Raw genomic sequence first — 27,746 nt, 5'->3', positions numbered from 1 at the left:
TGATCTACCTGTCATCCAGACTTTAGGCATGTTCACGATTCTGTGGACACCTATAGGCCTCAAGTTTCACTCTCAAAGGCTTGGCAACCAAGATAGGGATACGCAGTAGTAGCTTCCCGTTTTTTTAAGCTATTGCGGTTGCTTCTGACGCTTATATACGCTGAATATTTTGTCAGGGTAACTAATGGGAGGAAGGGGGATTATATAGCCCATGTTGAGCTTTAGAAGGTTCTCTGCTTGTTCAAACAAGCACCCGCATGTAAGGCAGCATACAAACATAGGATAAGAGATTGCTGTGTTTGAAGTCTTTGCAAATCAAGCAACGAAGAAAACTGTGCTTTGCTGGGAATTGGACATCATTCAAAGCACCTCATTTCTAAATGACAAACAGGCAGGATGCCCCTGTAACTTCTAATCTGTCTGGTGAAGCTCATGATGTCTCAACAAGATGTTATTCCAATATAAACACTTGAGACGATAAGCGATGCTTACCTTGCTCAATCTTCAGTCTCTGGTTACATGAGAAAGAAAAACCTACTTCAATCGGGGTGATATTAAGCGCATAAACAGAGTAGAATCGGGTTGTGTTTAAGCACATTCACGTACCGGGGCGACTTAAGCGAGCTGCTTGTCGGTTAGTAGAATAACCTCAATGCGTAAGGCAACAGCAGACCGCATCAACCAACTGAAAACAATCCAGTTTTATCACCTCGACAAATATCCAACATGGAACCTAAACACACTGTTGCTTCTAGTGGTGCCAGGCTCCCAATCGAGATTATTTTGTTGATAGTTGAGAGCTTGGTCCCTCAGAATGATGCGACACGACCGATTCTCCCCGCATCACATCCTCTTACCAAAACGCTATTGTCATTGACGAGAGTGTCTAAGGCAATATATCCTACTGTCTGCAAACTCATCTGGCAAAATTGTCTCTATCTTGACACAAAGTCAAAACTCCGCAGGTTTAGACGATATATCTCAAAAAAGAGCCCTATCACCGGGCGATTACCATGCGACATCTATGGGTCAGCGCGACTATACCTCAACCCATTGCGTTACAAGTTTGATACGGCTTCCACTTATGATACAATTTCCCCATCTGCTCGTCGCAAAAGCAGGCGGTCTGGCCGTATCAACAATGACTCGGACAGTAATATGTCAGGCGATTTCAGTGATGATTTGAGCGATGGGTCACAAACCCGCCGTAATCGAGCAGCACCCAAAGTGTCTCGGTCAGAATCTGCTGTGGACGATGGATATTCTGAGCATTCGAGGCACGACTGGGCAGGATACCCTATGCAAGACCTTCGAACGATTTATATTCTTGAAGACGTTCTCATCACTCTTGCACCAGTCCTCAAGACTCTCATCGTGGATATGCCCTTGAGGGATATAGATCCTTGGGAAGACGTAATCATTTTAAAGTCCCTCAGACAGGGCTTTGAGGCTCTGGTCAACGTCGAAGAGCTCATCAGCGTCAAAGACGAATTATACCTTGGTGAGACTGCTATTGGGCAATATCAAGTCTTTACCAAATGGCCGAAACTGCGACGTTTATGCCTGTATAACGTCATGATGGAGGAGCAATTGTGGAAAGATATGGCCTCGTGTCCACAATTGGAATCCGCTGTCTTCATAAGACCTGATCCTTCCGACGATGACCTTTCAAATGATGATATCAAAGGAGGATGGGCGAGAGCATGGGCTACAGCAAACCATCGAGACACGAAGCGTGACGGTCTAGTATACGAAGAGCCTAAGATGACAATAGCTTTCTGCAACTGGCCACCCTACCTACCCGACTTCAACAGCATGATACCTCACTGGCAAGAGGTTGACCCCGACAATAAAATCAGCGTTTTGAATGTGGCTACCCATGCGAGATATGATAGAAAGGCAAGAAAAAGGGGACCCATTACCTCATGCCAGGATTGGGTCAGAGATCACTCTTTGCTTGGTACAATTTGGAGTGAAGTTGAGCGAAAAGGTCAGCCTGTAACTCCGCCAATAGTGTTTGAGGAGGGCCAAGTTGAAGAAGACGATGATGAATGGGTTGATGACGATGATGGCGCGGACTGGAGTGATGACGACGACTCCTCATGGTGATAAGTCTTACGAGAGACTTGAAGAAATTCTGGCAGACTTCACCAATTCAAGCTCATTTTGTTGGTCAACTTGGCGCACAAAAGAATCTCTGAATTCTTTCGACATATGTCAACACTACCTGCTCACTGTGGCTTGTCCTTGGCCTCATCAACCTGCAGCTCAAAGAAGCTCTCAATCAAACTCAACGTGATCATAGCACTCGAGAACAAAAGCGAAACCTCGTCACCAAACTTGACATCCTCCAACGGATCCCTGACCAACTTCGCATCACGATCAGCATCCAGCTGTCTCTTAGGCATCTCCTCCGGCAGAGGATGGAACGGAAGACCAGATGGTAACTTCTGCGGCTCTTGGGGTTTATCACCCGGAAATCCACCAAAGACATCACCGCCTTCTTTGGGAGTGTCGGGTTCTTTACTCAAGAGCTCAATGGCTTTCTTGTAAGCTGCGTTGTCGGGTTCTTGCTTTTGAAGGCCCTCAAACATCAGATATACTGCGCGGATGACGCTCTCGAGGGCGCCGACGATCCATGCATGGTGGGAGGAGGACGCTTCGCCGATGAGGTACAGTTGGCCGTAGGCGTTGGGCTTGATGATCTCTGACCACATGTTGGAGAATTGACTTGGGCCGAAGTATGCGAAAGCGCCAGACATGTTCTCGTCTCTGTACCAATCGTACGCATGATGGTCCTGGTACTGATCCTTGAGAAGAGCGAGAAGCTGATCGTACGTGTAGTCGCTCTGCTTTGAGTGCAACAGCGCAAGATCATGGAGAAGAACGGAGAGAAGCTGCTCTTCATTCTTGGGCGTCTCGGGTGAGATCAGAGATCCAATACGCTGCGCATCCTGGCCCCAGGTGTAAGAGCACAGAAGAACAGCGGGCTTGTTAGGATCCCAATCCTGGCCTTCATTGGACTCGATGTTGTAGGACGGATACACACAAACCCGGAGGGGAAGATCAGTATGCGCGATACCACCCTTTTTGATGTTGAAAGGGGCCTTCTGCCACCACGCGGTCTCAAACTTGATACCAACCTTGCACGAAGCACCATATCCCAAAGCCCGAATTGCCTGCTTCGTACCCCAAAGAAGACCCGCATCCTTCAGATCCATTCTCTGAAGAGCACCAAGCGTGGTACTGTTGAACACAGCAAAGTACTCTTTATCTTTGACAACTTGATTCTTGTTAATGCGGATTTTCATCGAAGTGTAGTCCTTGGGCTTGCGTTTCCTGCGCTCTTCGACTTGGGCGTCTATGGCGACGACCTGGCTATTGTACTGGACGGGTTGTTTAATCATTTTTGCCATGCGGTGCGCGATGGTTTGGGCGCCGCCGTCAATGCACCACCAGTAGTTGGTGGGTTGGCCATCGATTGATTTGGGAGTTGCGAAGTCGAGTTCTTCGAGAACGCATTCTGTGAGGGATTGGTCGTACCATCCAGTGCCGCTGAGAAGGGTCAGTACAGATGCGAATGCGTTCTTGAGGGTTACTTACTATGTGGCTGACTCGAGCCACTCGATGGTGTTGTAGTTGTATCCCGGTCCTTCGGGAATAGGACCAGAGTTGTCCTTAGGGATGCCCTCCCTCTTCTTCCTGTCACCATCTCCCCTACCACGGCGTCAGTCTACTACAAATGTCCACGTGCACTGGGCTACTCACGAAGCGAGAAACTGGCGAGTGCTAAGCTTATCAGCCTCCATGAGAAGGGCCCAAAGTTTAGTCGTCTCAGGTCCCTTTTCATCATTCTCGTCAACAGCTTTCTTGAACTTCTCCGCAGCCACCTTGATGAAGTCCTCCAAGGCCTCACTGACTAGGTCTGAAGGGTTCACCTGGAGTAGGCTATGTTATTGTTAGTGACCTGCCGGGGATGGAGGAAGTAGACGTACTGAACGGGGATCTTGGCTTTATCAGGAAGACCCTCGTTGATCTTGAATGGATCATCCGCTTCTGCGGTCCAAACATTCCCGACGCTGGAAACATCGTTGAAGTATGTTGGGCACACATTGTCCTCATCTCCAATATAGTATGGGATCAGGCCACCTTTTCCGGGCTTGAGTCCGATATAATTGAACAGCTGGAAGGTCCTGCAACATGTGAGCAATTGCGACACCAACGATCCATCGAGAGACTTACCTCTTCATGATGGTGTTGTTGGGGAATCGCATAGCGCCAACATCATAGTAATCATGCTCACCATACGAAAACCGATGCGTATACAACCTTCCTCCCAGCCTATTCATCTTCGCCGCTTCCATAATGTCATACTCAATCTTCAATCCCTCCTTTTCACACTGCTCATTCAACCAGTCGAACACCATAGCAGTGAAAAGGCCAGCGACACCAGCGCCGATGATACCAATCTCAAGATGGTTGGACTTTCTGGGGACGAATCCAACACCAGTGAGCTTCTGGGTCTTGTCTAGGATCTTACTAACGCCTTCATCTTCATGAACCTTCTTTGGGAAAAGCTCAGGATGCTCCTGTTGAGCTTGGATGACGCGCTTGGCTGCGGCTTGGACATCATCTTCGAAGCCTTTTTGGGCGACGTGTCGTGCCCACATGTGCTTGAAGGCACGGGTATGGAGGTGGTGTTCTTCAGCTGGGAGAGACATGATGAAGACAATTGCTATATATTTCTCTGCTTCAATTGAATGAGACTGGCTTTCTCGCTGGGAACATGCGCTCTATTTATGCAGGACCTTTGGCTAATGAGTCTGGCCATGGAGGTTCCCATCCGGAAAGCTCCATCACAACACCAACAAAGTGGCTAGCTGAGCCAAGCAATGTGATGAGGGAGGATGAATCGACTGCATTATAGCAAACCCCGCTCAAATTGAGACTTTCATCACATACCGTGGTGAGCTTTCCCCGCAGATGACTGCGCGTCTTCTCACCAACGAAACTATCGATGCAGTCCATCCAAGCCTAGAACACCAGATCTCACGGGCCGTAGCCGTTCCTAGCGGCATCAATACGAACCGAGCGGCCCTTCAGCTCTCGGAATAATTGGGTGCTGTCCAAATGTGGCTGGCCGGCATGAGACTATTGGCGACTAACGACTAATACGGCCATTGTGTCTTATATTGGGGTTAGTGATGATGATGCTTCGTCTCAAGTGCATTAGACTGCTGAGGCTGAGAATTGAGGGGGGGGAATTGAGGGGGAATTGAGGGGGATGCCTATCCTGTTGAAACATGCAGATACTGTACGTCCGTGGCTTGTATGAGGTTCTGTGATTGTTGAGAATGCTGAAGTATGGTCAGCGATGACAGGATTTGCATATTGGAATGGTATTTAGTTCACCGCACTTTCAGCTCGGCATCTTGATGATGATAGAGGCTTGTATATTGCTTGCGGCTGAAGCTTCTGACAGGATGGCACGCAACAAAACCGTGAGCCCGTTCCACTTGCTCTGCCATGCACCAGCAGTCTCGATTACATTCCGAAACATACATATCCATTGCTCTAACTACCGCTACAACCTCTAGTCACCAAGCGGATAAGCATGGAGGACCTGTCCATGGAACAACGTCGCATCCTTCGAAGCCAAGAAGACATAACTCGGTGCAATCTCACTCGGCTGTCCAACTCTTCCCAACTGCGAATTCTTGCCGAATCCCTCCATCTGCTCCGCCGGTCGAGAAGCAGGCTGCAGAGGTGTATGAACAGGCCCTGGAGCTACGGCATTGACTCTAATGCCCTTCTTGACTAGTTGCTTTGACAGCGATTGTGTGAAGGAAGTGATGGCGCCTTTTGTAGATGCGTAGTCTACCATGTGCGCTGTTCCTCTGAATGCAACGGTAGATGTTGAGTTGATGATACTAAATAGTTAGTTAGGCTCACAAAAGGAAGTGTAGACTTACGAGCCACCCTTTTCCATATGATGAAGCGCATACTTCGTCATAGCGAAGATCTGAAGAATATTACTTCGGAAAGTACTCTCCACATCATCTAGATCAATATCCTTAAAGTCCTCACACATGAACTGCTTCCCAGCATTATTCACCAGGACATCAATCTTGCCATATTCATCAACGTGTTTCTGGACTGCGTTCTTGCAGGTCTCATTGTCCATGAGGTTTCCAGCGAAGAGAAGACATTTGTGACCTTCCTTCTCGACCATGCGCTTGGTCTCTTCGGCGTCTTCTTGTTCTTCTGGGAGGTAGACGATTGTTACGTCTGCACCTTCGCGGGCGAAGAGGACTGCTACTGAGCGGCCAATACCAGAGCTACAGATGTCAGTTGTGATTGTCTACATCGGGGAGGCTGTCGCAGCTTACTCTCCGCCGGTGATGAGAGCTTTGGCCCCCTCAAGCTTGTTGGCGGCTCTGTACTCGTGGAACTCATCCTTGCCTTCGAGCTTGGTCGACTCGCTTGTAGGGTTCATATCCTTTTCGGTTCTGTGACCTGATGTCAGAAGTTCATCCGAGACAAGTCAACTGATCGCGTGCGTACTCAGGAAGCTTCTGTGCCTGAGCCTCAGGAACAGGGTGGAATGAACCATCTTTTCCAGCTTGAGACATGTTGTTTAATTGTGGTCAGTCAGTAAACACACTTCTCTTGTAGCAGATTCTCAGTAAATGTAAGTGAAGGAAGAAATTTAAATGATCATGACATGTTATTTATATCTCTGAGCAATGATGTCAGCGTGCAGTGCTTCCATCGAGATTGTCCTGCCCCATCGCGGGGTCACTCAGTGCATCATGATGGCATCACGATTTAGACGAGCCAATTGCTTGTCCAAACCTCAACAAACTTACACCTCAACTAACAAAACATCAAGGCCTGTAATTAACAACCGATCCAAACGTATCAGATTGTCCCCAAATTCCCTCCCTCAAACACGACAACTGCACAATCTGCGAATGGTCCACAAACAAATTAACATCAGTCCCAAACTCTCTTACATACCAATTAAACACCTTTGGGTCCGCCGCCTCAAACATGACTTTCTCCTGCGGCAACTCCCTCAAGATCTGCTGAATTACATCCGTCCTCCAACTCTTGACATTCTCTGTAATGCCCTCGCTCTCAATCATGATGCGCTCTACTCCAGCGTCGATGAAACGTTTTCCCATGTGGATTATCCTGGAAGGGTCAGATGTTCCGAGTGATGAGAGCTCGGAAGCTTCTGTGTCGCCGCCGGCGCCGAATTGAATGCCGCATTCGGGTTTGGCGATTAGACCGGCGGAGTGGACTTTATCGACGATGCGGAGCCAGTCGTCTTGGGGGATAGAGAGGAAGCCTGATGAGATTTCGATAACATCGAAGCCGAGTTGTTTGCACTTCTTGAGATATTGATCCACAGCCCACGCGGGATCAGATTGAAGAAGGACGTGCTCCATCCATCCGCCCTGATATTGCGGTCAGTAATGCTTTGAGATAGGCGAAGATACTTACAGTAGAAACGTAGACGTTGTACTCGTGAGCGAGATTGATGAGCTCTTTGAGTTTATCTTCTGGGAATAGGGAAAAGGAACCACCAGCAAACTTGAGTCCATCGACATGGTGTCCCATCCTTTCCCCGTCAGCATTCATTACCTCTAATTATCTGGTATACTCACGTCTCAAGGACATCCTGTAGGTATCGTTTTCCCAACACTGAGTAATATGGCCCCCGAATCTCAGTCACTCCGACAGACCGAGGTTTCGGTGGACGCTTGTTGTGGCGGATAAACCCGAAACCTTTGTCTTTATCTTCCAACAGAATCGGAGGAGTCCTAAGCTGACGGGATACTGAGAAGGGCCTGATAGCGGCCTTGGGGATTGCGGTTGAGGCTCGCCATGCTGGGCGGGCGGCTTTGAGCAAGTTGACATGAGACATTATGGTAGCTGTGAAGACGATTTTACTCTCTAAGTCTTTGATAAGATTGTTCTTCTTTCATCTCAAGCTTGCGCACCATGGCTTCGGTGGTCTCTTAAGCGATCATGTTGTAACATGATATCATCATGATGCACCCGTGAGTTGCCAAGGCTGTAACATAAACTCCAGGTTTTGCGTCATAACATCTATTTACCGAGGGATTGTCATGCACAATCTCACTGATAATACAGTGACAGTGCGGTTAGTTCAGAAACCGGCCAGAAAATGTCACCCCGTCCTGGTCGGAGCCCCGGTCGCCGGATTTGTGGAGACCCTCCGGCCGTAGCCGCCGGAATACAATACGGAACTCTCTTACCTTCTTGTGAAAGAGATACTATGCTAAGAGTGAATAAAGACCTATTCCATGCTATCTGGCCATTCTTCATTCTTTTTTTACGCCCCGTCATACCGAAGAGATATTGAAACCTCGAAGAATGACGCGACAAGTCTAGACGAGGACTTAAAGAGCAACCCGGTGCTCTGTCCACCGTGCCGGGAGAACAATACCCCAACATCCGAAACCAAATCTTTAGCAGCTAACCATTCGGTGAAATTCCACCAGCGATAGATAAGGAGATTTTACACGCCTAGGTCAATCACCCCGTCGAGGCGGTAAGCTCAGGCAGCGAGGATATACTCAAAAAACAACCTAGCGTTTAATAACTCATCTAGCCCTCTTGGCCAAGTGGTAAGGCGTCGCACTCGTAATGCGAAGATCACTGGTTCGATTCCAGTACGGGGCAAAACGATTTATTACTTTTGCATATCATCACAATTTATATCATAATCTTTTTGCAGACTCCTCGTCGTTGGAATAAAAACTGCCTCTTTGAGAGAATCTCCTTTTTTGGGTGCGCATGACGGGACGGGACGAGATGAGAGCGCAGACCTTACCTTACCGTGGTTTCGGGTGACTGCATATCGGAGTGAGAAGATTCTCATGGGATTGTGGTAAGCTCGGCTCAGTCAATTGACTTCATGAGAGATTTCCGTGGGTTTAGCATGTTCAGTCAACAAAAACATCACATCGAAGCACATGTAAGTTTGGTTGAACAAAGAAACAAATGCGCATTGGTATCCATCGTTATGCTATAACTCATCATCTATCCATGACCCAACAATGTTATACAAACAACACCCCCATATATCAACGCCCAAATCATCATACAAAAGAAATCCATCGTATCGTAGTATCCCTATCCCAAACTCTATGCTTCATTTCTTCATTAATCCTCTACATCCGCCGCACACCCCTCATCATCAACCCTCTGCTGCTTCTTCCTCTTCTCCATCGCCTTGCGCAGTTTAATAGCAGTCTGTATATCAACCTTTGCATCATCCGCTTCCGTAAGACCATACTGATCCCAACCTATTTCACGAAGATCAATGCCCAAGTCTGCGAGAGACACAAAACCTGGTGCGGCGGGGGTGTCGCTCTCCCAGAATGAATCGGAGTCTGGGTCTTCGGAGGTAGAAACCTGGCGCGTTCGACGGGGTGTTGTTGTGCGGCTGCGGGATTGGCGGGTGCGTCGGGGGGTGGATTTGTTGCTTCGTGTGCGAGGTCGTTGGGGACTTTTTGGGCTTTTTGGTGTTTTGGGACGTTTGGGGGCTGGCTCAGAGGGGATCATGGGGATCGGGGGAGGTGAGGCGGGAGCTTTGAGGATGGGGAGGGGTTCGTATATTCCCGGGAGGCCGTCGCCTGACATGCCGTAGCTGTCCTTCATAAGGAGTCCTTCGCCATCACGGCGCTTCTCTTTCCATGCGACGAAAGAGTCTACCGAGTCTTCGCTCGCATCCGAGAGGTACAGATCCATGTCGTGGCCGGCTGTCATGGGGTGGCCGAGAAGTTGTTCAATATCCGTCCGTGATGGGACAAGCGTCTCGGCGGAATAGTCATCCCCAGGTGAGCTTTGCCGCGTATTCTGGTTAACTGCAGCACTCTGCTCATGCTCAGGATGCATCTTGATCGAAGGTGGCAGAGATGCATCGATAGAAGTGCTTGGCGTATGATGGCCAATGGGGTATTGGATGCTCGAGAAATCAGATGACTGTGTCGTAGGAGTGATATTTGCTTGTGAATTGACGTTTAGAGAAGATGTCCGCACTGGAATGTGTTCGTTTATATCATCCAGGCGTTGGTTTCGTAGAGCAACGCTGGCCATTGTGCGGGATCGAGGAAATGGTTTGTCGATTGATGAAGAGCTCGAGGGACGGGAAGGTTGTGACAGCTCGCTTCGTGGATAAGATGAGAGAGTTGATCCTCCATGATATGACTCTGGGCGCGGATGATGGACATCGTTTCGATCATATCGGTAGTTTGGTTCGAGATATACACTTGCTCGCTTGTCTGGTATGAATTGCGCTGGAATAATCGGACACGGCGCAGGTTCATCGAAAGCCTCGTCAACGGTATCAATCTCAACGCGACCAAAACTCCTTCCTCGACTTCGACCTTCGCTCGTCTTTGGTCGGGATCTTTGAACCGGCGGTGGCGAGGATGAAGTCTCGTACGTTAAACCACTGGATAGTGAAGGATGTAGACTCATGGGCCTAGGCTTACGAGGTTGAGGTTCGGGTTCTGATGGAGAAGCAAAAGCGTTGAACGACCTTCTCCGATCCCGCATCGATAATGTTCCTGGATTGAGATTCGATTGTGACTCTCGTCGATTTGACTTCCCTGATCTTAGCAGATCATTACCAATTGATCCAGAAAATGATCTCCATGCCGATGAACTCGACGGTCTTGACCAAGCCTCCCGTATCGTCCCCAGATCACCATGCGGAACACCCGGCGCAGGCGCAGAATCATCCTCGTCTTCTTCATATTCAAACGACTGCAACTCCCGTCCCCCAGAAAGTCGATAAAATGCCTTTGCAGCAGCGCTGTTAAGGTTCACGCCATTCTCGCCAATATTCCTCTCCGCAACGTCCTCCCCATACTCCCTCGCCCCCGAAGCAGCAACCCGCGATCGGAAATTCGAAGGCCTAAATTCTCCCTGCGCATCGAGAATGTCTATAAAAGAATTCCGCTTATCATGCGCTGAATCTGTTGAGCTCTCGCGACGATGGTGTGTGGGGATTGATGGTACGGGCGGTGGTCGTTCGCGACCTCGCGTTGGTCGCTCTGGAACACTCCAAGCTGAATTAGAGCTTCGGATACTGCGTGAGAGGGAGAGTGGGCGGGATGAGAGACTGTTGGCTTGGTTTGGTGCTGTTGTTGGGCGGGAGGGAGATGGGCCTCTGAATCGGGGGACCATGGGAGGCGGCGCGGCTGGATCCTGTGATACCGTTGATAATTGGGCTTGGCTGCGTTTTCTGGCTGCTCGTTGCAGCTGATCCAATACGTTCGGACCATTCCCAGCGACTGGGTATGTTCCTGATATTATTAGACAGAGAACCCGAGATATCGATTGTGGTGTTTACCTTGAACTGGTGGAATCGACGCTACAGTCGAATTGTACGCTTGACCCTGGAGCGAAGCCCTGTTCCCATTCTTTCGCGCAAAGATATTGCTAAAGAAGCCCATGATGATCGCCTTAACCTGCCATGCGGCAGGTCGGCATCAAAGAAATGATTCGCGGTATTTTGAGAGACTCCAAGTCAAAGGGACACCTCAGCGCTTTTCAAGATGAGATCTTCGCATTCCGATCTGAAATGAAAAAGAGTACGCACAATCGGGGCGCAAAGGAAAAAGGAAAACCAGGCGCTTATAAGTACCGTATCAAAACCGCCCAGGTGAAAACGTGAGACTAATGCAAGCCCAGTGAACTGGAACCTGTTTTTTTTTCAGTGTCCTGTGGCTTTAAAGTTTAGGAGGAGATGGTGGGAGGTCTGGTCTTTTGTTTTATTCCTCGCTGTTTGGTTTGAGAAGCTTCTTTGGAAGAAAGGTACGGACATCATCCTTGGCCTAAAACAGACAAGACGCTTGGTCTGGGGGGGACAGGGGTGGATGACGCCAACGAACGAGAGGAAGGGATCCATGCACCATGTTTGGAGTGGAGGGTACTAGCGGAGAGTGACAGGCCACGATGGATCTCGGGGGTTGAAAGAGTTGAAGAGAGGGGATGATGGGATGATGGGATGCTGTGTCTTGGTCATGAATGAAGAGAATATCTCGACGTGGAATTGTCTCTGCACTAACTCAGACATCTCATATCTAAGTTGAGACATCTTCACATCCTTCACAGAGTAGATCGTCAACGGGAGAGTGGCCGATTAACCCCCAGGATCACACTCAGGTCAGGGGGCGTCTGACTTGCATCACCCCTGAACCTGAGCCGAACTCTGCATCCCTGGAACAGCCTGGACCGATATGGACGGATGCAGGGACCACTATTCTTCCCACTCAGGGGCTTCAGAAGTGTCACGGAAAATATCATCAACAAATGAGATCTAAACATGATGAACAGTTCAGAAAGAGGGCTTGTTCAACTGCCATCTGGGGTTTAACCGACTGACGCCATCAAAACGGCGTGGCGATGACTCCGAATCAAGCAGTGATAGACTCTTCTCAAGAGAAGCTGCATGCTTACCTGATACACAGCCTGGAGTAAATCGAGTCATGACTGTAAGCGATCAAAAGGAGATATCCGGTGAGGATAGGCGAACTTACAGATCCAACGCGAATAATTGCGCCGTAGTATCGCATTTTCCGAGACAGAATGTCGGCATCCGAGTCATTGGGTCGATTATCACAATGGCCTTGTCCATGTTACAGTGGGAGAATAATACGGTTACATTCTACGGACACGGGGACGGGCCGCTGCTGATTTTTGAGTTTGATGACGCTCGTGAGTTAAATTGCCATGTTCTTTGTGTATGCGCTGCGTTTGTGTTTGTGTTAGATACCACCTCTTGGTATTAAATACTACCTCTGTGCTCTGGAGATACGTGTTTGTGTTATGGAGACTGAGCGCTTGTAGTACGGATACGGAGTGAGGGACGGAGAAATTGACGGATTATTCATGGTGAGGTCACATTGTACAAGAAGATCTCAATCATTGACTTGTTAGTACACTTAGTGCGAGACCGGTTCCGCGCGTCGGGGCCAATCTGTGATCTTTTTATCTCTGCACACGGGACAAACCCTTTATTAACGAGCTCAAAAGGTGTGATGTGAACCTCACCAGTTATCTACGACATGTGATGGTGTCATTGATGTTTATACCGTTTCAATCATGTTTCTATAAGCCTGGATTGCTATAATAGAAGGGTTACATAGCTATCATTTTGCTTTTTCTTGCAGCCACCCATGTAACTATAGATCGTTTCGGATCTGTTTCTCGTGTTGAAGTGACACAATCAAACTAGCAACAGACTAAATATGGCAGCGCTGATCAAGAGCCTAGGAAAATATTAGGAGAATGGGATCTGCGGTCAAGGCTGATGATTGTCTGTGTCTAATGGGATTGGAGGGACTAAAATATCATTAAATGAGTGAGAGATAAACTCCATGTTTAGCTGTGGCTACCCTAGAACTGTGCAACAAACTCAGTGTGCTCTTCCATGACGTTCTATAATGCCTGATATTATAGCTGAGAGTTGTTTTCATAGAAGTTGCTTCTTTTATTAATTCTGAAACTTTTTATATGGGGGCTTAATGCATAACTCCAACAATAGCGCCATCGTTACAGCGGTGACCAAAAATGTCTGTATGCCGAGGATGCCATACAGGCCGTAAGGCTAGTGAGGTGTTTAGGCGACGTCATCAGTGAAGCCACCCCGCCAACTTAACGTGGGGCATTTCTTCCGTCCATCATCAGCAGCTTGACAATCACCAACACATCTCAACACCATTACAACCTCACAAGACACGCCAGCAACCGTCAAAATGTCTTCAACAACAGACCCCAACCCCTCCGACTCCCGCCCGGCCTTCATCCCCCTCGAAGCCAACCCCGAGCTAATGACGACCCTCATCCACAGACTCGGCGTCTCAAACGCTCTCGCAATGCACGACGTCTACTCCCTCACCGATCCAGACCTGCTCGCCTTTATACCCCGCCCCGCGCTCGCTCTGCTGCTCGTGTTCCCTGTTAGCGCTGTGTACGAGAGTCACCGCATGGCCGAGGATAGTCTGGCCGATGAGTACAAGGGCAAGGGGGATACGGAGCCTGTGCTCTGGTGGCCGCAGACAATTAGGAATGCCTGTGGGCTGATGGGCTTGTTGCATGCTGTCAGCAATGGAAATGCTCGAAATTTCATCGGTATGTTTATTTGCTGGGGGAAAAGAATGAGGCTAACGTCTGGTAGAGGAGGATTCTACGCTTGATGTATTGATCAAGAAGAGCATCCCTCTTGATCCCCACGGCCGCGCAAAAGTTCTCGAAACGACACCTGATCTGGCGACTGCGCATAAAGAAGCTGCTACACAAGGCGACACACCCGCGCCCGCTGCAGAAGACGACGTGGAGCTACACTACGTATGCTTCGCCAAGGGCACAGACGGTGGATTGTGGGAACTCGACGGACGGCGAAAAGGACCTATTCGACGAGGCGATCTGGAGGATAACGAGGATGTGCTGAGTCCAAAGGGCCTGGCGCTGGGGGCGTTGAAGTTTTTGGAGAGGGAGGGTAAGGATTTGAGGTTTAGTGCTGTCGCGCTTGCTGGGTCTATGGATTAGGATTGATACCCAAGGCTGGAGCATGGTGGACTAGATTTGCATGGAAATGAATAGTATAGTTCAATCTTCTCACGAAGACTGTAAAGCATTACCTCGTTGTCGAACTAGAATCTGAGGGGCTGGAGTGGACACTTGGCGTAGTTATTTTGAGAAGCTGAAGAGCAAGGCAGATTCTTGAAGCCACGTCTAATCTCAGCTCCCCACTTCAAGGCAGCGACTTTGAATAACATATAAGAGAGCCTCTTATTTCTGTTTCTGCTTAATCCTCAACTCAATTCAATCCTCAATAATCATGCGTAAGTTTTATTGTAAGCAGTGGTCGTTTCAATGCTAATGTCCCAGGCATCGCTCGTTGGCTCTTGGGCGGAGGCCGCGAACATGTCGGCCTCGTTCTAGGCAATGACGCATCCGGTAAAACAACATTTCTATACAGACTCAAGTTTAATGAAGCTGTGCAGGCCCTTCCGACAATTGGCTTCAATGTCGAGACTATAGACTATCCTGATGGAGAGAAAGTTACCCTCTGGGACGTTGGAGGTAAGCTATCCTCTGTAGCCCACGATCTCAGCTAACAATCTAGGCTGTGATGCCATTCGTCCTCTCATACGACACTACATGGCCCAAGATCGCTTCCTAGTATTCATTCAAAGCTGCACCGACGCAGATCCTGATCGTGTTGAGTTCTCGCTTGAGTATCTCCGCATGGGAATGAATATGATGCTTGAATACGAGGCAAAGCACATGTTTATCATCTTCAACAAACAAGACCTCCTCTCGGAAGAAGAGCGACCAAAAGTCGTAAAAGAACTGAAGGCTAAGATAGAAGCTGAGATCAAGCCATATGCTGATAAGCTCGATGTAAAGATCCTGGATAATCCTGGTCTAAGTGCCCTATGGGGTTGCCAGGTTCATAACGTCATGGATGAGATACGAAATACGTTGAAACCGAAGAAAGCAGCTAAGGATACGAAAGCTGAGATTGAGCAGAGGGAGAAAGGGCCGAGTGAAGAGGAACTTCGCGATAGGATTAGAACGGCTAATGCTGAGAGTGCTGATGCCAAGACGTTCTGGGAATCGTTTCTAGATGGAACTTTGGAGGGGTGGGATCATTTCACTCATCTCAGAGCGGGTTTCTTCGTCATGCACGATTGTTTCGGTAAAGGATTGGGATTGTTGGAGTGTGCTGATGAGTTTATGAAGCATTTGAATCGGCTGCGGGAGGGAAATCCCGAGAGGTTTCGCAACACAGCGCACAAGTATGTCACCCATCCACTCCCTATTTCTGATAACTGACTCTTTAGAACAATGACGATATTCTGGCTTCATCAAATACAAGTCGCTGCAATAGAATACCAAGCAAAATCACACCTCGACAAATTCCCCTCTCGAGAAGACTACGCCGACATCGTCTTCTCAGCCCCCCATCTCATGAACTCGGGCCTCTGGAGATCATACTACTCCAAGAACCTGCTGTTCTCGCAGCTAGCTCGGGATCACTATAGTCTTCCTGACTTACAGCCTCTTCCCACTATTAAGCAGGCCACTTCTGCGCCTTTGCGAGAGAAAGCTGTCAACGATGTTGATCGACTGCCTCGATTTGCGTTCTCGGTGGTTCAAAAGACTCTTTCGTCAAAGCTTAGACGGGGAGGGGTTGTTAAACAGGCTCTTGAAGCACTGCAGTCTTCGACTATGCGTCTGAGGGCTTCGGATTCTTCGGTTCCTCCGTACTCTGAGACACAGGCGTATTTCTGGATTCAGATCATTCACGCTTATACCCGCTCCTTGGAGGTTGAATCGTCCGAAAGCCAATTTACCACTTACGAGGCGTTTAAGTCTCTGTTCGACATTAAGGGTGATGAGTGGAGGGAGTATTACTCCCAATCAACGTGGGAGAGCATCGCCGCTCGAATGACATTCGTCAACCCCGACAAGAAACCTCTCCCCAATATCTTCGGTTTACCATCACAAGCAAGAAAAGACCTCGCTCGTTCACAAATGATAAACGCCATGAACCACCGCTCAACGGATACAGACCTCCCGCCCCCTGAGGATCTAGACTTCCTAGCAGCACTCCTCGTCGACGAAGCAAAACTCATCCCAGAGTCCGAACTCAACGTCGCCAGCCACGCGAGCCTCATCCGTTTCCTATTCAACCGTCTTACAGAAAAGACCAAATCTACCGCTACGAGCACAAAACGCGGTGATGCTTCGCTAGCTTCGTCAACGGCGCTGGAGATTGCGAAATGGACTGGTTTGACACAGGCTATGTTCTGGGTACAGCAGATCCAAATTGCACTGGCGGGACGGAAAAACATGGGATTTGAGGAGTTTATTAAGGGGAATTCGGGTTTGGCGTTTGAGGATTTGCCGTTTGTGTATTATTCGCCGCAGTTGTGGGGGAGTGTTGAGGCGAGGGATGGGTATGTGATGCCTGATAGACGGGGGCTTTCTAGTATTGTACCTGGGAGGGCCAAATAGTTATGAATGGGATTACATACAAGTCGCAATGGATTACCTCTTACGTTACTTTGGATATGAGATATTCTATCATGTCTGGAGCCTTGGTCGGAGGAGAAGCTAGCTCAATCAAGTCTCAGCGATGCACTCAGGGGACCAAGAACACATCAACGCAACATTTTAATTGCTCTATGATCTTTGTCTACGCTTCTAACGCTATGAAGCGCTTTGTGTCTCTGAAACACATGTCCTCCAATTCTAGTGCCGACTTCAGCTCAAACAGCTGTTCCATGATCAACCTCAACATCCCCTCCTCCAAGCTGACAATCACACCCCAAAAACCTCTTCGCCGCCTCAACATCCTCACCAAACGAATCAAGTATCTCGAGCGCTTTCGTCGCGGCACGCTGCTTAGAATACCTCCCACTCTCAGATGTGTCATCCGCGATAACCTTTTGATGCACCATGAAAACAGCGCACATTTCGGTATCTTTCAGCGCCGCCATGCCTTGATCTGCACTGCATGGTACAGCATCTGCGCTGATGCGCCAGTTTGTGCAACCAAATTCCTGATGCATCTTCTTGGAGAGGAACGTGACTGGGTGCTTGTTCGCAAAGGTATCGTAAAGTCTCATGTCTTGGAAATATGGCTGGATGAACTTGGTAAAGAAATTCTCGACAACCGAATATTTGTACTTGGAATCGACAAACATGGCTCCAACAAGAGCTTCAATCACATCGGCGTAAACCTTGGGTGCCGAATCCACCTTCAGCCAGAAGTCCTTGCGCATGGGAGTCCCATCTTCTTTCGCTTCCTTGCGAGCATTTTCTTCAGCAACTTCGAGTTCGACGACATAATCGCGGATTTGGCTGAGAAGACTCGATGTGCTGGAGAGTAGGTGTTGGTGCAGACCAAGCTTAACGCAGAGGCATCCAAGGAACTGATTCGATACCATGGCCATCTTGTGTTCCGTCAGCCACTGAGGGTCTGCTCTGGGGAAGTTTTGATAGAGATAATCGACGATGGCCATGTCGAGAAGCGAATCGCCCAGAAATTCGAGGCGCTGATAATCTGGGACAGACTCATATGGCCACGAAGGATGTTTGAATGCACTCTGGACAAGCTGTGCAGACTTGAAGCGATATCCTGTAGCTTGTGCCACCTTTTGCACAAGGCTGCGTTGAGAGGCGGACGCATTACCTTCCTGCCACTCAGGCACCTTGTAGGCTTTATAGTAATCTTTGAAAGCCTTCATCCTGTGGTTCTTTGACTTGGTCATTCGCGTCACGGCTTTGACAGCCAGATCCATGTTGCTGGCCTTGCTTGTGAGGTATGCTGCCCCAATGAGAGCTTCACATACGTCTGCAATCGTCTTGTCGGCCAGATTATGCTTTATCGAAGTTTTCGGTGCCTTTCCTTTCTTGAGTGGAAGATCGGGGTACCATGTTCGTCTGTCAAAAGCCTTGGATCGGACGAACTCTTGGAGTTTGCGATCAACCGCATGATTGAAGAGGTTTTGGTTGCAAATGAGAAGCATGCGCTCAACGTGGTATTTGCACTCATTTCCGTCAGGCATCAGTGTGTAGATTGAGATCGTGGTGGCCATCTTGAGAAAACAGTCGCCGAGGAACTCTAGCCGTTCATAGTTGTCGCCCATGCCTGTTTGGAAATTGATCTGTTCTGTGTCATGCTCCCCAGAGTTGTCGCTGTCTTTGGTCATGGCCTCCAGTGCGAGTTCCGGTGGAATTCCAAGGTCAAGGAGATTACATGCATCCAGCACAATCAGGACGGAATCTATTCGATGGATGATTGCTGGAAATGCCATGGCCATAGAGACCACATTGATAGGTAGCTGGGAAAATTAGACAAGCATCAAGGCTGGGATTCAACTTACAGGAGACACATGGAGAGGCTCCAGAATGATGAAACACTCCATGTTGACCTTCTCGTCAACTTCAAACTCATCCAGAAGGTTTCGTCTCAAGGAAAGAAGCTCTGCCTTGACCACAGGCTGATCATCTCGCCACTTCACCCTTTGGCGAGATTTATAATACAGACTGTTACTGTATTGCATTATTGTCGGTTCCACAGACCTATAAGCTCTGCTTCTTGATTCGGGGACTCCTTCGGGTGTTGGGTCGGATGGCTTCTTCGTTTTGTCGATACCTTTGATGACAAGCTTGCGTCCTCCATCATATGGATCAGTCACAAGCTTGTTGACGAAGAAGTCTTCTGGCGCATTCTCCCATTCGAGCACCTCGTTCTTGCTCACAAGGTTGACAACACCCCAATCAATATGTGATCGAGTGTCTGATTGGGGACTGTCGGCATAAGGTGCGAGGAGGTATGGATATTGGTCGGACGTGGTATCGTATTCTTTGCTGAACACATCGGCGAATACCCGATGAGTGAATTTGGCCAATCCGTCAGCTTCTTCAGGGTTGAGTTTAAGAGCATCCTGATTAGGCGTCAATTCAGCGATAGAGGAAGGTCCATTGCCAAAGAATAGAGGAACACCTGGCAGTTTCGGGATCGGCTTGCGCGAGAGAAGTATTAACGACTTTCCGGCTATTGCCTTCCTAAGGGCGCCCCCGTCTTTGATGGTGATTGTAGTCGCAAAACATTCAGTCCACTCCCCTCGTTCAGCCCAAATCTCTGGCCGCAATCGCATGTCGTAGTCAGCCTTCTTGTTTGAACTCACAGCTAGCCGTGCGTTCCGCATAGCGTGAACCTTTTTCTTGAATGTCGGCTGAAGATTGCCGTCAACATGTTTGTCTCTGATCAGTATCTTGCAGGCTTCAAATGCTGCAGAACACTTGGCCAGCAATTTGCTACGTTGTTGGGTACCCTTCACAAAGTTGACCGGGGACTGTAATGGCATGACCACGTCAGCTAGATATCGATCGCCAACCTTCTGTACTTGATATTCAACTTTGGCGTAGCTGTCAGTTGACAAGTGAGAAACAAATCTGGCCAGGATTTCAAGGCTGGCGGGAAACGTAAGGCGTGCGCCTGTCGAAGGTATCTCGTACACTTGATGCTGCATGCGCTCAACCATCATCTCCATGTCCTCGTCTATCAAATCATCATGGAGTTTTCGGTCAGCAGAAAGAGAGAGACAGAACTTTTCCAGAGCCTGTGAATCTCTCAATGCTTGTTTCGCACTTCGAATATGTGTCAAATTTCCCTCCTCCATCATGGTGATATATCGAGAGCGTGCTTGTCGAGCGCGTCCTTTGGATTGCAAATATTGGATGACGGAGTTGTAGAGATCGAAACGAATAACAAGGTCGCAATCTGGAACGTCGATGCCCTCTTCTGCAACAGGTGTTGTGAAAAGGCAGTTGGTATTGCCGCGCTTGAATTCGTGGAGAGCCAGGACTTGTTCTCGAAACGACATGGTGCCGAAGCTCGAATTGGTTGATTGACAGCCAACCTGCAATTATTAGCAAAGTCAACCCGAAAAGGCTACTACTCACCATGTATGAAGCAGAAATTCCTGGGATCCTCATGGAAGGTTGGCTATAGAGATCCGAAAGTAAACGGGCTGTGTATCGCTTCTCGACAAAAACAATGCAACGCTTGGTGCCATCCATTGTGAAAGCGTGCGACAAGATCTCATGGAGACTTTTCACCTTGGCCGAGAGCCCTTCGGCCTTTGGGTCGATTGCACCGAACTTGTGAGCCTGAACAATTTCCTGGACACGCCGGACGGCCTCTGTTGCTAGATCTGCTCTCGTTACTGCAATGTCTCCAATAAATTCCCGGCTAGTTCTGGCTGCGAGCCGTTCAGTCTCGAGATCTGTCATTGCGAGCTCCCAATATCGGTCCGCACACCAAGTACCGAGGACTGACGAGGCCTCTTTTGTGAATCCGAGCGACAACTTGAACTGTTCGTTGCGAGAAACTAGGGCAAAGATCTGCTCCCATAGATGCGTCTTTGTATCATCGGGAGCTTCAAGCCTGCTGTAGTTGACAGTTTCTTCGGTTTGCTTCTTTCGGTGCATGGTTTCCATCAGCACCTCATCTGAAATCGTTGCAATCTGGCTGTCAAGAGACCTCTCAAGCTCCAGGGCAGTGTCTCTCACGTCCTTGGTGCGCGCGTCCACAGGCGAAGCAGTCATTCCCAGTATGCGAGGTTTTTCGCCTTCGTGTTTGCAATAATACCCATCCATAATTCGAGCGTACGGGTGCTTCTTCTTTGTGTGGTGTGCCTCGTCGAATATGAGAAGATTTATCCGGGACATGGTGATGAAGCCACAAGTGAGGCAGTCGAGGAGAATCTGAGCAGTGCAGACCACAACCATGTTTTCGCCAAACTTCTCATCCCAGTACTCTTTAGTCTTTGTCATTCCTTTCATATGGCCCACGAACTTGGTAACTGGGTGGGCTCCAAGGTTGCAGCTGAGGACAGCATGTTGCTGAACACAGAGGGCGACCTTTTCTACCAGAAAGAAGGCAACCTTCTTGAGTTTTCCGATGGCTCGAGCTTCAAGCTCCTGTTCGAGGTGATGTCGTAGCAGCAAGGCGGAGATGAGTGTTTTGCCGGTACCTACTCTATTAGCGAGCCTCCAGATTGGTAGCGAAACGTACCTGTAGGCAACACCACAAGGAGGTTTCTCTCTTTAGCGCGCTCGAACAGTTCAATCTGGTATTCTCGAGGCGAGGCGATGATCTTGTGGCTCTCGTTCTGGTTCATGAGCTGGGCGAGGGACTGTTCACTAGGATCGCTGAAAGGAGCGGCACTCCTTGCTGCATCTCTCTGTGTCTTTTCTATGTGCGCTTGTAGAGCAGCTTGGTCTCGGAGCTTCTTTTCCGTGATCTTTCGAGGCTTCGACGGGTTCACGATGAGGCGATATCGATCGTCTTCGTCATCAGTGTCGATGTACTCGTGATCCGACATGTTGGAGCGTGGATTAGTTACTGCTCAGGATGAAGATACATTTGCATTGAGAGAGCGATCAAAGGAAGAGAGGAATAAGCCCTGTACTGATATTTCTGACGAGAGAATACCAGAGAGACAGGAAAAGGATTGTCGGAGGTGGAAGGTGCCTTGAGGTGGAGGCTACTGAGGGAGGTTGTTTGCGCGGATGCTTGCATTAGTGTAACAGCAAGAGTCCGCTACAATCTCAATCACGGATCACGCTGTTTCTTTTTCTTTTATTCTCTACCTAGCCACAATCATAGAGCAAACACTAGGCAAACAGAAGCAAGTTGCACACAGACACTGTTTCGCAGTATCAAACAATTCGAGCACACGCACCTCGCGATGCTTCTATGCAATTTTATGCAGATATCGAATAGCAGTTTTAGTAAGGTTTGGTACCTGCATGTCCCATTGGGAGCCACATTTGCAGAGCCTCACACACCGTTCATCGTTGGGACGCATATCCACTACAAGTGTAATAGGAGAGCCCCTCGGGGGCTCTCCCGCATATCTCACTTCAAATCATCTCAGCTTCGCTCAATATCTACATACCTTTTTTTTTTTTAAGTGTCTACAAGGCCCTCATCCGAGTGTGTTCTTTGGTCTCTACCGCTCGCCTTCTCCAAGCAGGGTGACTGCTCATGCCTGAGGCCTCTTTGGCCAAGGTTAAGGTTGAAATCGCATGTGTTGGGCATGCAATTCTTCACTGAGAATCTATGACGTCAAAGAAGCCCGTAGAAACCCTCTCATGGTCCATAATGTGCTCGCACCAAAATTACTTTCAACTCTAAAGCAGGAAATGTCATCCCATACAATTATCAAAGTTGCCTGTCACCGTGCATTCTTATACTGGCCTTACGGGGGGTCATATGCTTGCTCGGGTCGATATCTACTCTCGGGGTGTATCTATGTAGTTGAGGCGGAGCACATAGAGTCTGCTTTAACGAAAGTTCAGCTGTTCAAAAGTTTAGCAAGTCGGAAAATTCACGCAGGGAACTTTATAGCATATAAGAACCAAATAAGCAGCCCTGATTCGTTGCCCCAGTATTAAGCTTCACCAACATTGTAGTGAGGCTCTAAGAACATCACTCCTTCAGAATGTTTTGAATGTTATTGGTTAGAACTATCAACATCAAGTCTGCAGCTCAACCACACCTCGTAGTGCCTCACTTCATAACCTGTTAAATCAATTTCTGACGATGTGCCCTGCTTTCCATTCATTCCTACAAGACTGTGGTATGTTTCCTTATGATGGTAGATTTCTGTAGATCTCCTTTTTGTATTAATGTCAAGCTTTTATCAAATTGAAATCATGTTGGGAGGGCACTCACCTCTGATATTCAGGGAGAATTAAAGACTACCATTACTGGTGCATGAGGCTCACACGATAGACTCTTTGCCCCCCGTGTCGACTCATTTCCTCCATTTGCTCGAGGTAAGAGAGTTTAGCGTAGAGTAATATCCCACTATCAAAAATTCACTCACGTAGTCTCCCTTCTCTGTTCCATTCACTCTTATGGCTCAGGGCAAGGGCTTAGGGTGTCTTATTATCATTAGAAAAAACATCGTGACATATTTGGCTTCGCCTACCTTAACCTCTCAGAGCTTCCATCAGCGACTCAACCAAAGAGACTTCACCGTGAACGAATAGATGATGGTTATCGATTGCTTCCCCCTCGTACTTTATTTCGCCCTGTCGGCTTCATTCGTTCTTGCGGCTCAGGGCAAGGGCTTTGCGTGAACTAATGTCTTGTGATCATTGGAACAAAACCATGATATACTTGGATTCGCCTCCCATAGCCTCTCGATACTTCTATCAGTGACTCAACCCAAGAAGCTTCACCGTGAACGAATAGATGATGATTCTTGGGACCATAGCCTGGGGGAGCTTACTCCATTGTCTGCGTTGTGTACTCTTCACCTAAGGGGCAAAAGAAAGAGAGTTCAGCGTGAAATAATTTCTTGATGTTATTGGAACAATGCAGTGATGTTGTAGGTTTTTGCCATCCATGTGCTTCCATTTCTATCATCAATGACTCAAATCAATAGACTCAAGCGTGAAATCATAAAACACTATCACAGGGCTACAACTGAATGAAGATAGGGCATTGTTCTCAGACAGTCTTCAATTCTGCTTATAAATATCCCTGTGTCCCCCTTCTCGACAGTCTCTTACTCTTCCCCTTAATATCTTCAAGTTCATCTCTCTACTCTTTCAGACTTCACTTTGATACTGACAATTGTATTACAACTTGAACAACTTCTACTGAGTATTACCTGACAACCAAGACACTTTCAACCTTATTTTCTTCTACTTATACCCAAGTGTCATTCCTTGTTTCAATTTAGCAAGATGTCGACACCTCCACCTACACTTACACCTTCTTCAGCCATCGATCTTGAGATGGAAAATGAGCACTGGTGGAATGCGTTCGAGCCTCTTCGGGAGATTCTTGATCTGGCTAAGCAAACTGAGCAAAATCCTGACTCGTCAGGTGAGAGTCCCGAGGATGAAACTCTTTGGGGTTCACCCACATCCCCTCCCCCCTCCCCCAATGTCAGTGTCAACATGACCCTGGCTTTTCCCGTTCCTGTTCCTTCGGAGGTGCTGGAACCGGCCATCCCTGAGGAAAGTAACTTAGTTCCTCAGGATCAACTACCTATGGGCAAAGAAGGGCAAGTGACTGGCCCTGCCTCTGACATTGGGCCCTCTCTTGTTGTTACTGAGGGCACAAAGCCCCAGACCCCGGATCCTCAATTCGCTTTTGATGCCGACGTGGCCGTGAATGGTGCCCTCAAGTGTGTCACTCCTGAGCTCAACGAGGCGTCCTGGCCCAAGAAGTCCCGGGCTGCCGCCAAAGGGAAGCCAAAGCGGAGCCCCAAGCGTGTCGCCAAACCACCAAAGCGGCTTTCTGCCCACAAGGAGGCTCAACAACGAGACAAAGTGGCGCTTCAGGAGGCGTTACAGAAGGCGCGCGAGAGGGATGTTAGGGAGGCTGCTGAGAAGGCTGCGGCTGAGATGGTTGCTGAGATGGCTGCTGCCCTGAGGACCGAGCAAAGCACCTCTGCTTTCATGCCTCAAGCCCCATTTCACGGAGCTGATGGCCAACTTTACGGCCAGAATCAATTCCAGACTCCAACCCCGAGTCTTTATCCTCAGGCTGTTCCCTTTTACCAACCCCGTCCCCAGGTCCCCACTCAATCTATGGATCAGGGGCTCTTCGGCCAATCTCTCCCAGCGGCACAGTATTCTTTTGCGATGCCGCAGTACCAGTGCCAACAGTATCAAATCGGGTACAATTGGTTCTGAGAAACTTAGAGGAGGTTCGAAAAAGCTCAGGATCTCAATCCTAGCTGCAAAAAGGTTTAGAAGAGTTGAGATAAGTTTAGGAGGCTGTTTTGTAAGCTTAGGAGGATGTTTGATAAGTTTAGATTTACAAGCTGTTTTAAGATCCGGAGTTTTGTTACACAACATTTATATAGACAACCAATTCATTGAATTCTTGCACAAAGCTATCTAGTCACCAAGTCACGTTTCCCCCTGAACAAAAGCAGATAGACCAAGTCGCTCACATGCTAAAGGACCTAATCTATCTTCCATATATCCTAACTCTCCTGTTAACCATCGCCTCCAATCTACCGTCACCAGTACCTCCAACTACATCCCCCCCTCGCTTTCCCTCTTCTTGAGACTAGCCTTTCTCGGTCTTCCTCGTCCAGCTTTCTTGGGCATTTTCTTCTTCGGATTGTAATCGCCATCTTCCTCGGGCTCCGGGAGGTCGATCGGCATGGTCATAGGATCAGCTTCTGCGTCGCTCTCGATGTCTTGAGATGCTCTTGTCTGTCTGGTAACAGAGTTCGCTGTTGGTTTACTTCCCTTCTTTTTGAGAAAGCCGGACCAGTTCGCGTCGAGCATCTGGCGAAGTTGTTCAGATGGTGTGGAGTTGTCGATAGGGGCTGTGTGGCCCAGGATTGTAGGTGCAGAGTATTGATTGGGTTCAAGTGTTGAACCACTTGCTTGGGTGAATGGCAAAGGTGCTTCTTCAGGGGCGGGTGTGAAGGTTGGATATTGTTGTTCATGCTCCATATCATGCTCCGTCTGCGGGACTTGCTCCAAATAGACTGGCTTCTGACACTGATTCATGACGTAGTCGTGCCTTGGGTCAGTCAGAAATGCATCCTCAAAATGAGATGTCAAAACTGTCTGAGACTCCAAGCCCCGTCGAGAAAGTCGAGGCGCACCAGACGCCCTTCCAGCCGACGATGAAGCATTCCCTCTCGCCTCCTGTCTCGCAGAACCCTCTCCACGCTCAGCATCACCCCGATGCATAGATCGCCTTCCCACTCCTTGACCCTCAGGACCGATAATACCACGAACCTGCTTTTGCTTTGCAAGGAAGTGAAACCCTGAAGGACAATACGCTGAGGCTTGCGCGTGCGGTGGTCTCTCTTCCTCTACAAGAGTAGACACTGCTCTTCCAAGCACATTGGTGTAGGCTTGGTGGTAATATCTCTGAGAGGCCATTTGTAAGATGCTTCGTTGATATGGAAGAGGTACTTCACCCAGCGGTCCTGGGATGAGGGACGTCAGGGGGCCGGGTCGAGCATCTTTGGTAGTTTGCTCGTCTTGTTGTTCAGGGCCTGCGGGTTGTTTTCCTTCGTCGCGCGGCTTGTTGTCTTCACTTTTATCTTCAGCTGTATCATGTGTCGCATCCGTATCGTAGCCATCATATGTCATCAGAACGTCTTCGTCTGGGGCATCTGCCGGTGGAGGTGTAAGTCTTCTCTTGACAGTGCCCAAGAAAGGATCTCCCAGCTCAGGATGCAGGAATGGACCGGTAGGTGGTTCAGGAACGGAAATCTGAGCCACGAGTAGCTCGACTTTCTCTGGGTCAAGCCAACCAAGCTCTAACGAACCCAGCATCTGTTGTTTGTCGATAGCATCCTGGAGGAACTCCCACTCGATATCCAGTCGAAGAAAGTCAAGCAGGCCATTCTCTGTATACTGCAAGAACTCCTCAACTACACCAGAGATCTTTAATCCCTGCAGAAACTCGATGCCTTTTTGTTTGTCTTGGCCTGGAACATTGTCAGTGCAGAGAGGAGGACGATGTTCACGTAGGAGCTCTGCGGCAGTTTGTCTCTTCTCAAGAGCATGTGCAAGAAGTTTATCGTTGGGTATCTTCTCAATGCACTCTTGCCAGGCCCGCCACATGCAATATTCGCGGAGGTAAATCTCCATGAAGTCCTTGACCTGTTGGTTACTGAGATGCAAGATGAGACTGGTAACTTTTGCGAAGCGGTTGTTGTTGCTGAAGACACGGAGAATAATCCACTTCGCTCCCCAAGAGAGATCATCCTATTGTCTTTCTTGGGGCTGAGGTGTGGTGTTGTTGAGATGCTCCATGGCAGTGGTGTCGAGGTTGAGTATTGAGGACGCGTCGTGAGATCAGTGCCAGGTCGAAAGCAACTCAGTATTCAAGGTGAAGATAAAAAAAACTCTGAGATCCAAGTACCGTTTCTTTAGTTCTTGGTGTAAGTGATGAAAGCAAAGTGTGTATCAAGAATGAATGAGAAGAGGATGAGAAAGTGTTGAGTTGAAGTGTGTGAATGAAGGACGCGAAGATGGTAGACAATCAGGGGACCGAAAAGACAACCAAGACAGACAACTGACACTCCTGTGCCAATCTGTAATCCACAATTGTTCGTTTATGAACTGCGATGATTCAAGAACTAGTTGCCCCATCAGGGTCGAGTTGTCTGTTC

At 48.6% G+C, this 27,746-nt stretch overlaps 10 protein-coding genes and 1 non-coding gene across 11 annotated transcripts; 5 read left to right on the top strand and 6 right to left on the bottom strand.

Annotated features, from left to right (window-relative positions):
- The first annotated feature begins 667 nt into the window (after nt 1–667).
- Nucleotides 668–5,179, top strand: FOIG_04860 (uncharacterized protein). Its single transcript, XM_031203185.1, has 2 exons — nt 668–2,783; nt 2,845–5,179. The coding sequence occupies exon 1, from the start codon at nt 727–729 to the stop codon at nt 2,107–2,109; it is 1,383 nt and encodes a 460-aa protein (XP_031066764.1). The 5' UTR covers nt 668–726; the 3' UTR covers nt 2,110–2,783; nt 2,845–5,179.
- Nucleotides 1,237–5,357, bottom strand: FOIG_04859 (uncharacterized protein). Its single transcript, XM_031203184.1, has 5 exons — nt 4,243–5,357; nt 3,996–4,193; nt 3,769–3,948; nt 3,604–3,717; nt 1,237–3,555 (listed from the first exon to the last, which is right to left on the bottom strand). The coding sequence occupies exons 1-5, from the start codon at nt 4,719–4,721 to the stop codon at nt 2,232–2,234; spliced, it is 2,295 nt and encodes a 764-aa protein (XP_031066763.1). The 5' UTR covers nt 4,722–5,357; the 3' UTR covers nt 1,237–2,231.
- Nucleotides 5,358–5,380: 23 nt separating this feature from the next.
- FOIG_04858 (oxidoreductase) lies at nt 5,381–6,551 on the bottom strand. Its single transcript, XM_031203183.1, has 3 exons — nt 6,390–6,551; nt 5,973–6,338; nt 5,381–5,930 (listed from the first exon to the last, which is right to left on the bottom strand). Exons 1-3 carry the CDS (start codon nt 6,494–6,496, stop codon nt 5,594–5,596), a joined length of 810 nt encoding a protein of 269 aa, XP_031066762.1. The 5' UTR covers nt 6,497–6,551; the 3' UTR covers nt 5,381–5,593.
- A 140-nt stretch (nt 6,552–6,691) lies between these two features.
- On the bottom strand, nt 6,692–7,980 carry FOIG_04857 (cysteine sulfinate desulfinase). The gene is made up of 3 exons (XM_031203182.1): nt 7,674–7,980; nt 7,510–7,627; nt 6,692–7,463 (listed from the first exon to the last, which is right to left on the bottom strand). The coding sequence occupies exons 1-3, from the start codon at nt 7,931–7,933 to the stop codon at nt 6,888–6,890; spliced, it is 954 nt and encodes a 317-aa protein (XP_031066761.1). The 5' UTR covers nt 7,934–7,980; the 3' UTR covers nt 6,692–6,887.
- Nucleotides 7,981–8,643: 663 nt separating this feature from the next.
- Nucleotides 8,644–8,715, top strand: FOIG_04856. The gene has a single exon. It is a non-coding gene; the product is annotated as a tRNA-Thr (tRNA).
- A 300-nt stretch (nt 8,716–9,015) lies between these two features.
- Nucleotides 9,016–11,883, bottom strand: FOIG_04855 (uncharacterized protein). Its single transcript, XM_031203181.1, has 2 exons — nt 11,396–11,883; nt 9,016–11,348 (listed from the first exon to the last, which is right to left on the bottom strand). Exons 1-2 carry the CDS (start codon nt 11,496–11,498, stop codon nt 9,199–9,201), a joined length of 2,253 nt encoding a protein of 750 aa, XP_031066760.1. The 5' UTR covers nt 11,499–11,883; the 3' UTR covers nt 9,016–9,198.
- Nucleotides 11,884–13,802: 1,919 nt separating this feature from the next.
- Nucleotides 13,803–14,595, top strand: FOIG_04854 (ubiquitin carboxyl-terminal hydrolase L3; the record flags this gene model as incomplete). The annotated part of the gene is made up of 2 exons (XM_031203180.1): nt 13,803–14,178; nt 14,225–14,595. 2 exons carry the CDS (start codon nt 13,803–13,805, stop codon nt 14,593–14,595), a joined length of 747 nt encoding a protein of 248 aa, XP_031066759.1.
- A 292-nt stretch (nt 14,596–14,887) lies between these two features.
- On the top strand, nt 14,888–17,127 carry FOIG_04853 (uncharacterized protein; the record flags this gene model as incomplete). The annotated part of the gene is made up of 4 exons (XM_031203179.1): nt 14,888–14,891; nt 14,938–15,132; nt 15,176–15,851; nt 15,897–17,127. The coding sequence occupies 4 exons, from the start codon at nt 14,888–14,890 to the stop codon at nt 17,071–17,073; spliced, it is 2,052 nt and encodes a 683-aa protein (XP_031066758.1). The 3' UTR covers nt 17,074–17,127.
- Nucleotides 17,128–17,223: 96 nt separating this feature from the next.
- On the bottom strand, nt 17,224–21,956 carry FOIG_04852 (uncharacterized protein; the record flags this gene model as incomplete). The annotated part of the gene is made up of 4 exons (XM_031203178.1): nt 17,224–18,905; nt 18,948–20,489; nt 20,533–21,608; nt 21,647–21,956. 4 exons carry the CDS (start codon nt 21,954–21,956, stop codon nt 17,328–17,330), a joined length of 4,506 nt encoding a protein of 1,501 aa, XP_031066757.1. The 3' UTR covers nt 17,224–17,327.
- Nucleotides 21,957–24,333: 2,377 nt separating this feature from the next.
- FOIG_04851 (uncharacterized protein) lies at nt 24,334–25,290 on the top strand (the record flags this gene model as incomplete). The annotated part of the gene is made up of 1 exon (XM_031203177.1): nt 24,334–25,290. The coding sequence occupies one exon, from the start codon at nt 24,334–24,336 to the stop codon at nt 25,288–25,290; it is 957 nt and encodes a 318-aa protein (XP_031066756.1).
- Nucleotides 25,291–25,638: 348 nt separating this feature from the next.
- Nucleotides 25,639–27,222, bottom strand: FOIG_04850 (uncharacterized protein; the record flags this gene model as incomplete). The annotated part of the gene is made up of 1 exon (XM_031203176.1): nt 25,639–27,222. The coding sequence occupies one exon, from the start codon at nt 27,220–27,222 to the stop codon at nt 25,639–25,641; it is 1,584 nt and encodes a 527-aa protein (XP_031066755.1).
- Between the last annotated feature and the right edge of the window lie 524 nt (nt 27,223–27,746).

Source organism: Fusarium odoratissimum, assembly GCF_000260195.1.
Source record: "Fusarium odoratissimum NRRL 54006 unplaced genomic scaffold supercont1.6, whole genome shotgun sequence".
Classification (NCBI taxonomy): domain Eukaryota; kingdom Fungi; phylum Ascomycota; class Sordariomycetes; order Hypocreales; family Nectriaceae; genus Fusarium; species Fusarium odoratissimum.
The sequence above is the reverse complement of the archived record's forward strand: the minus strand, read 5'-3'. Positions and strand labels throughout refer to the sequence as shown.

Excerpts from the sequence above, each read along its gene's own strand:
- FOIG_04860 (XM_031203185.1), top strand. The coding sequence starts at position 727 with ATGGAACCTAAACACACTGTTGCTTCTAGTGGTGCCAGGCTCCCAATC.
- FOIG_04859 (XM_031203184.1), bottom strand. The coding sequence starts at position 4,721 with ATGTCTCTCCCAGCTGAAGAACACCACCTCCATACCCGTGCCTTCAAG. Across the intron at positions 3,718-3,768 it reads ACTCGCCAGTTTCTCGCTTC|GGGAGATGGTGACAGGAAGA; the intron begins GTGAGTAGCCCA and ends ACGCCGTGGTAG. Across the intron at positions 3,556-3,603 it reads TGGCTCGAGTCAGCCACATA|CGGCACTGGATGGTACGACC; the intron begins GTAAGTAACCCT and ends GACCCTTCTCAG.
- FOIG_04858 (XM_031203183.1), bottom strand. The coding sequence starts at position 6,496 with ATGAACCCTACAAGCGAGTCGACCAAGCTCGAAGGCAAGGATGAGTTC. Across the intron at positions 6,339-6,389 it reads GCTCTCATCACCGGCGGAGA|CTCTGGTATTGGCCGCTCAG; the intron begins GTAAGCTGCGAC and ends TGACATCTGTAG. Across the intron at positions 5,931-5,972 it reads CATATGGAAAAGGGTGGCTC|TATCATCAACTCAACATCTA; the intron begins GTAAGTCTACAC and ends CTAACTATTTAG.
- FOIG_04857 (XM_031203182.1), bottom strand. The coding sequence starts at position 7,933 with ATGTCTCATGTCAACTTGCTCAAAGCCGCCCGCCCAGCATGGCGAGCC. Across the intron at positions 7,628-7,673 it reads CTACAGGATGTCCTTGAGAC|GATGGGACACCATGTCGATG; the intron begins GTGAGTATACCA and ends TGACGGGGAAAG. Across the intron at positions 7,464-7,509 it reads ACAACGTCTACGTTTCTACT|GGCGGATGGATGGAGCACGT; the intron begins GTAAGTATCTTC and ends CCGCAATATCAG.
- FOIG_04855 (XM_031203181.1), bottom strand. The coding sequence starts at position 11,498 with ATGGGCTTCTTTAGCAATATCTTTGCGCGAAAGAATGGGAACAGGGCT. Across the intron at positions 11,349-11,395 it reads GTCGATTCCACCAGTTCAAG|GAACATACCCAGTCGCTGGG; the intron begins GTAAACACCACA and ends TAATAATATCAG.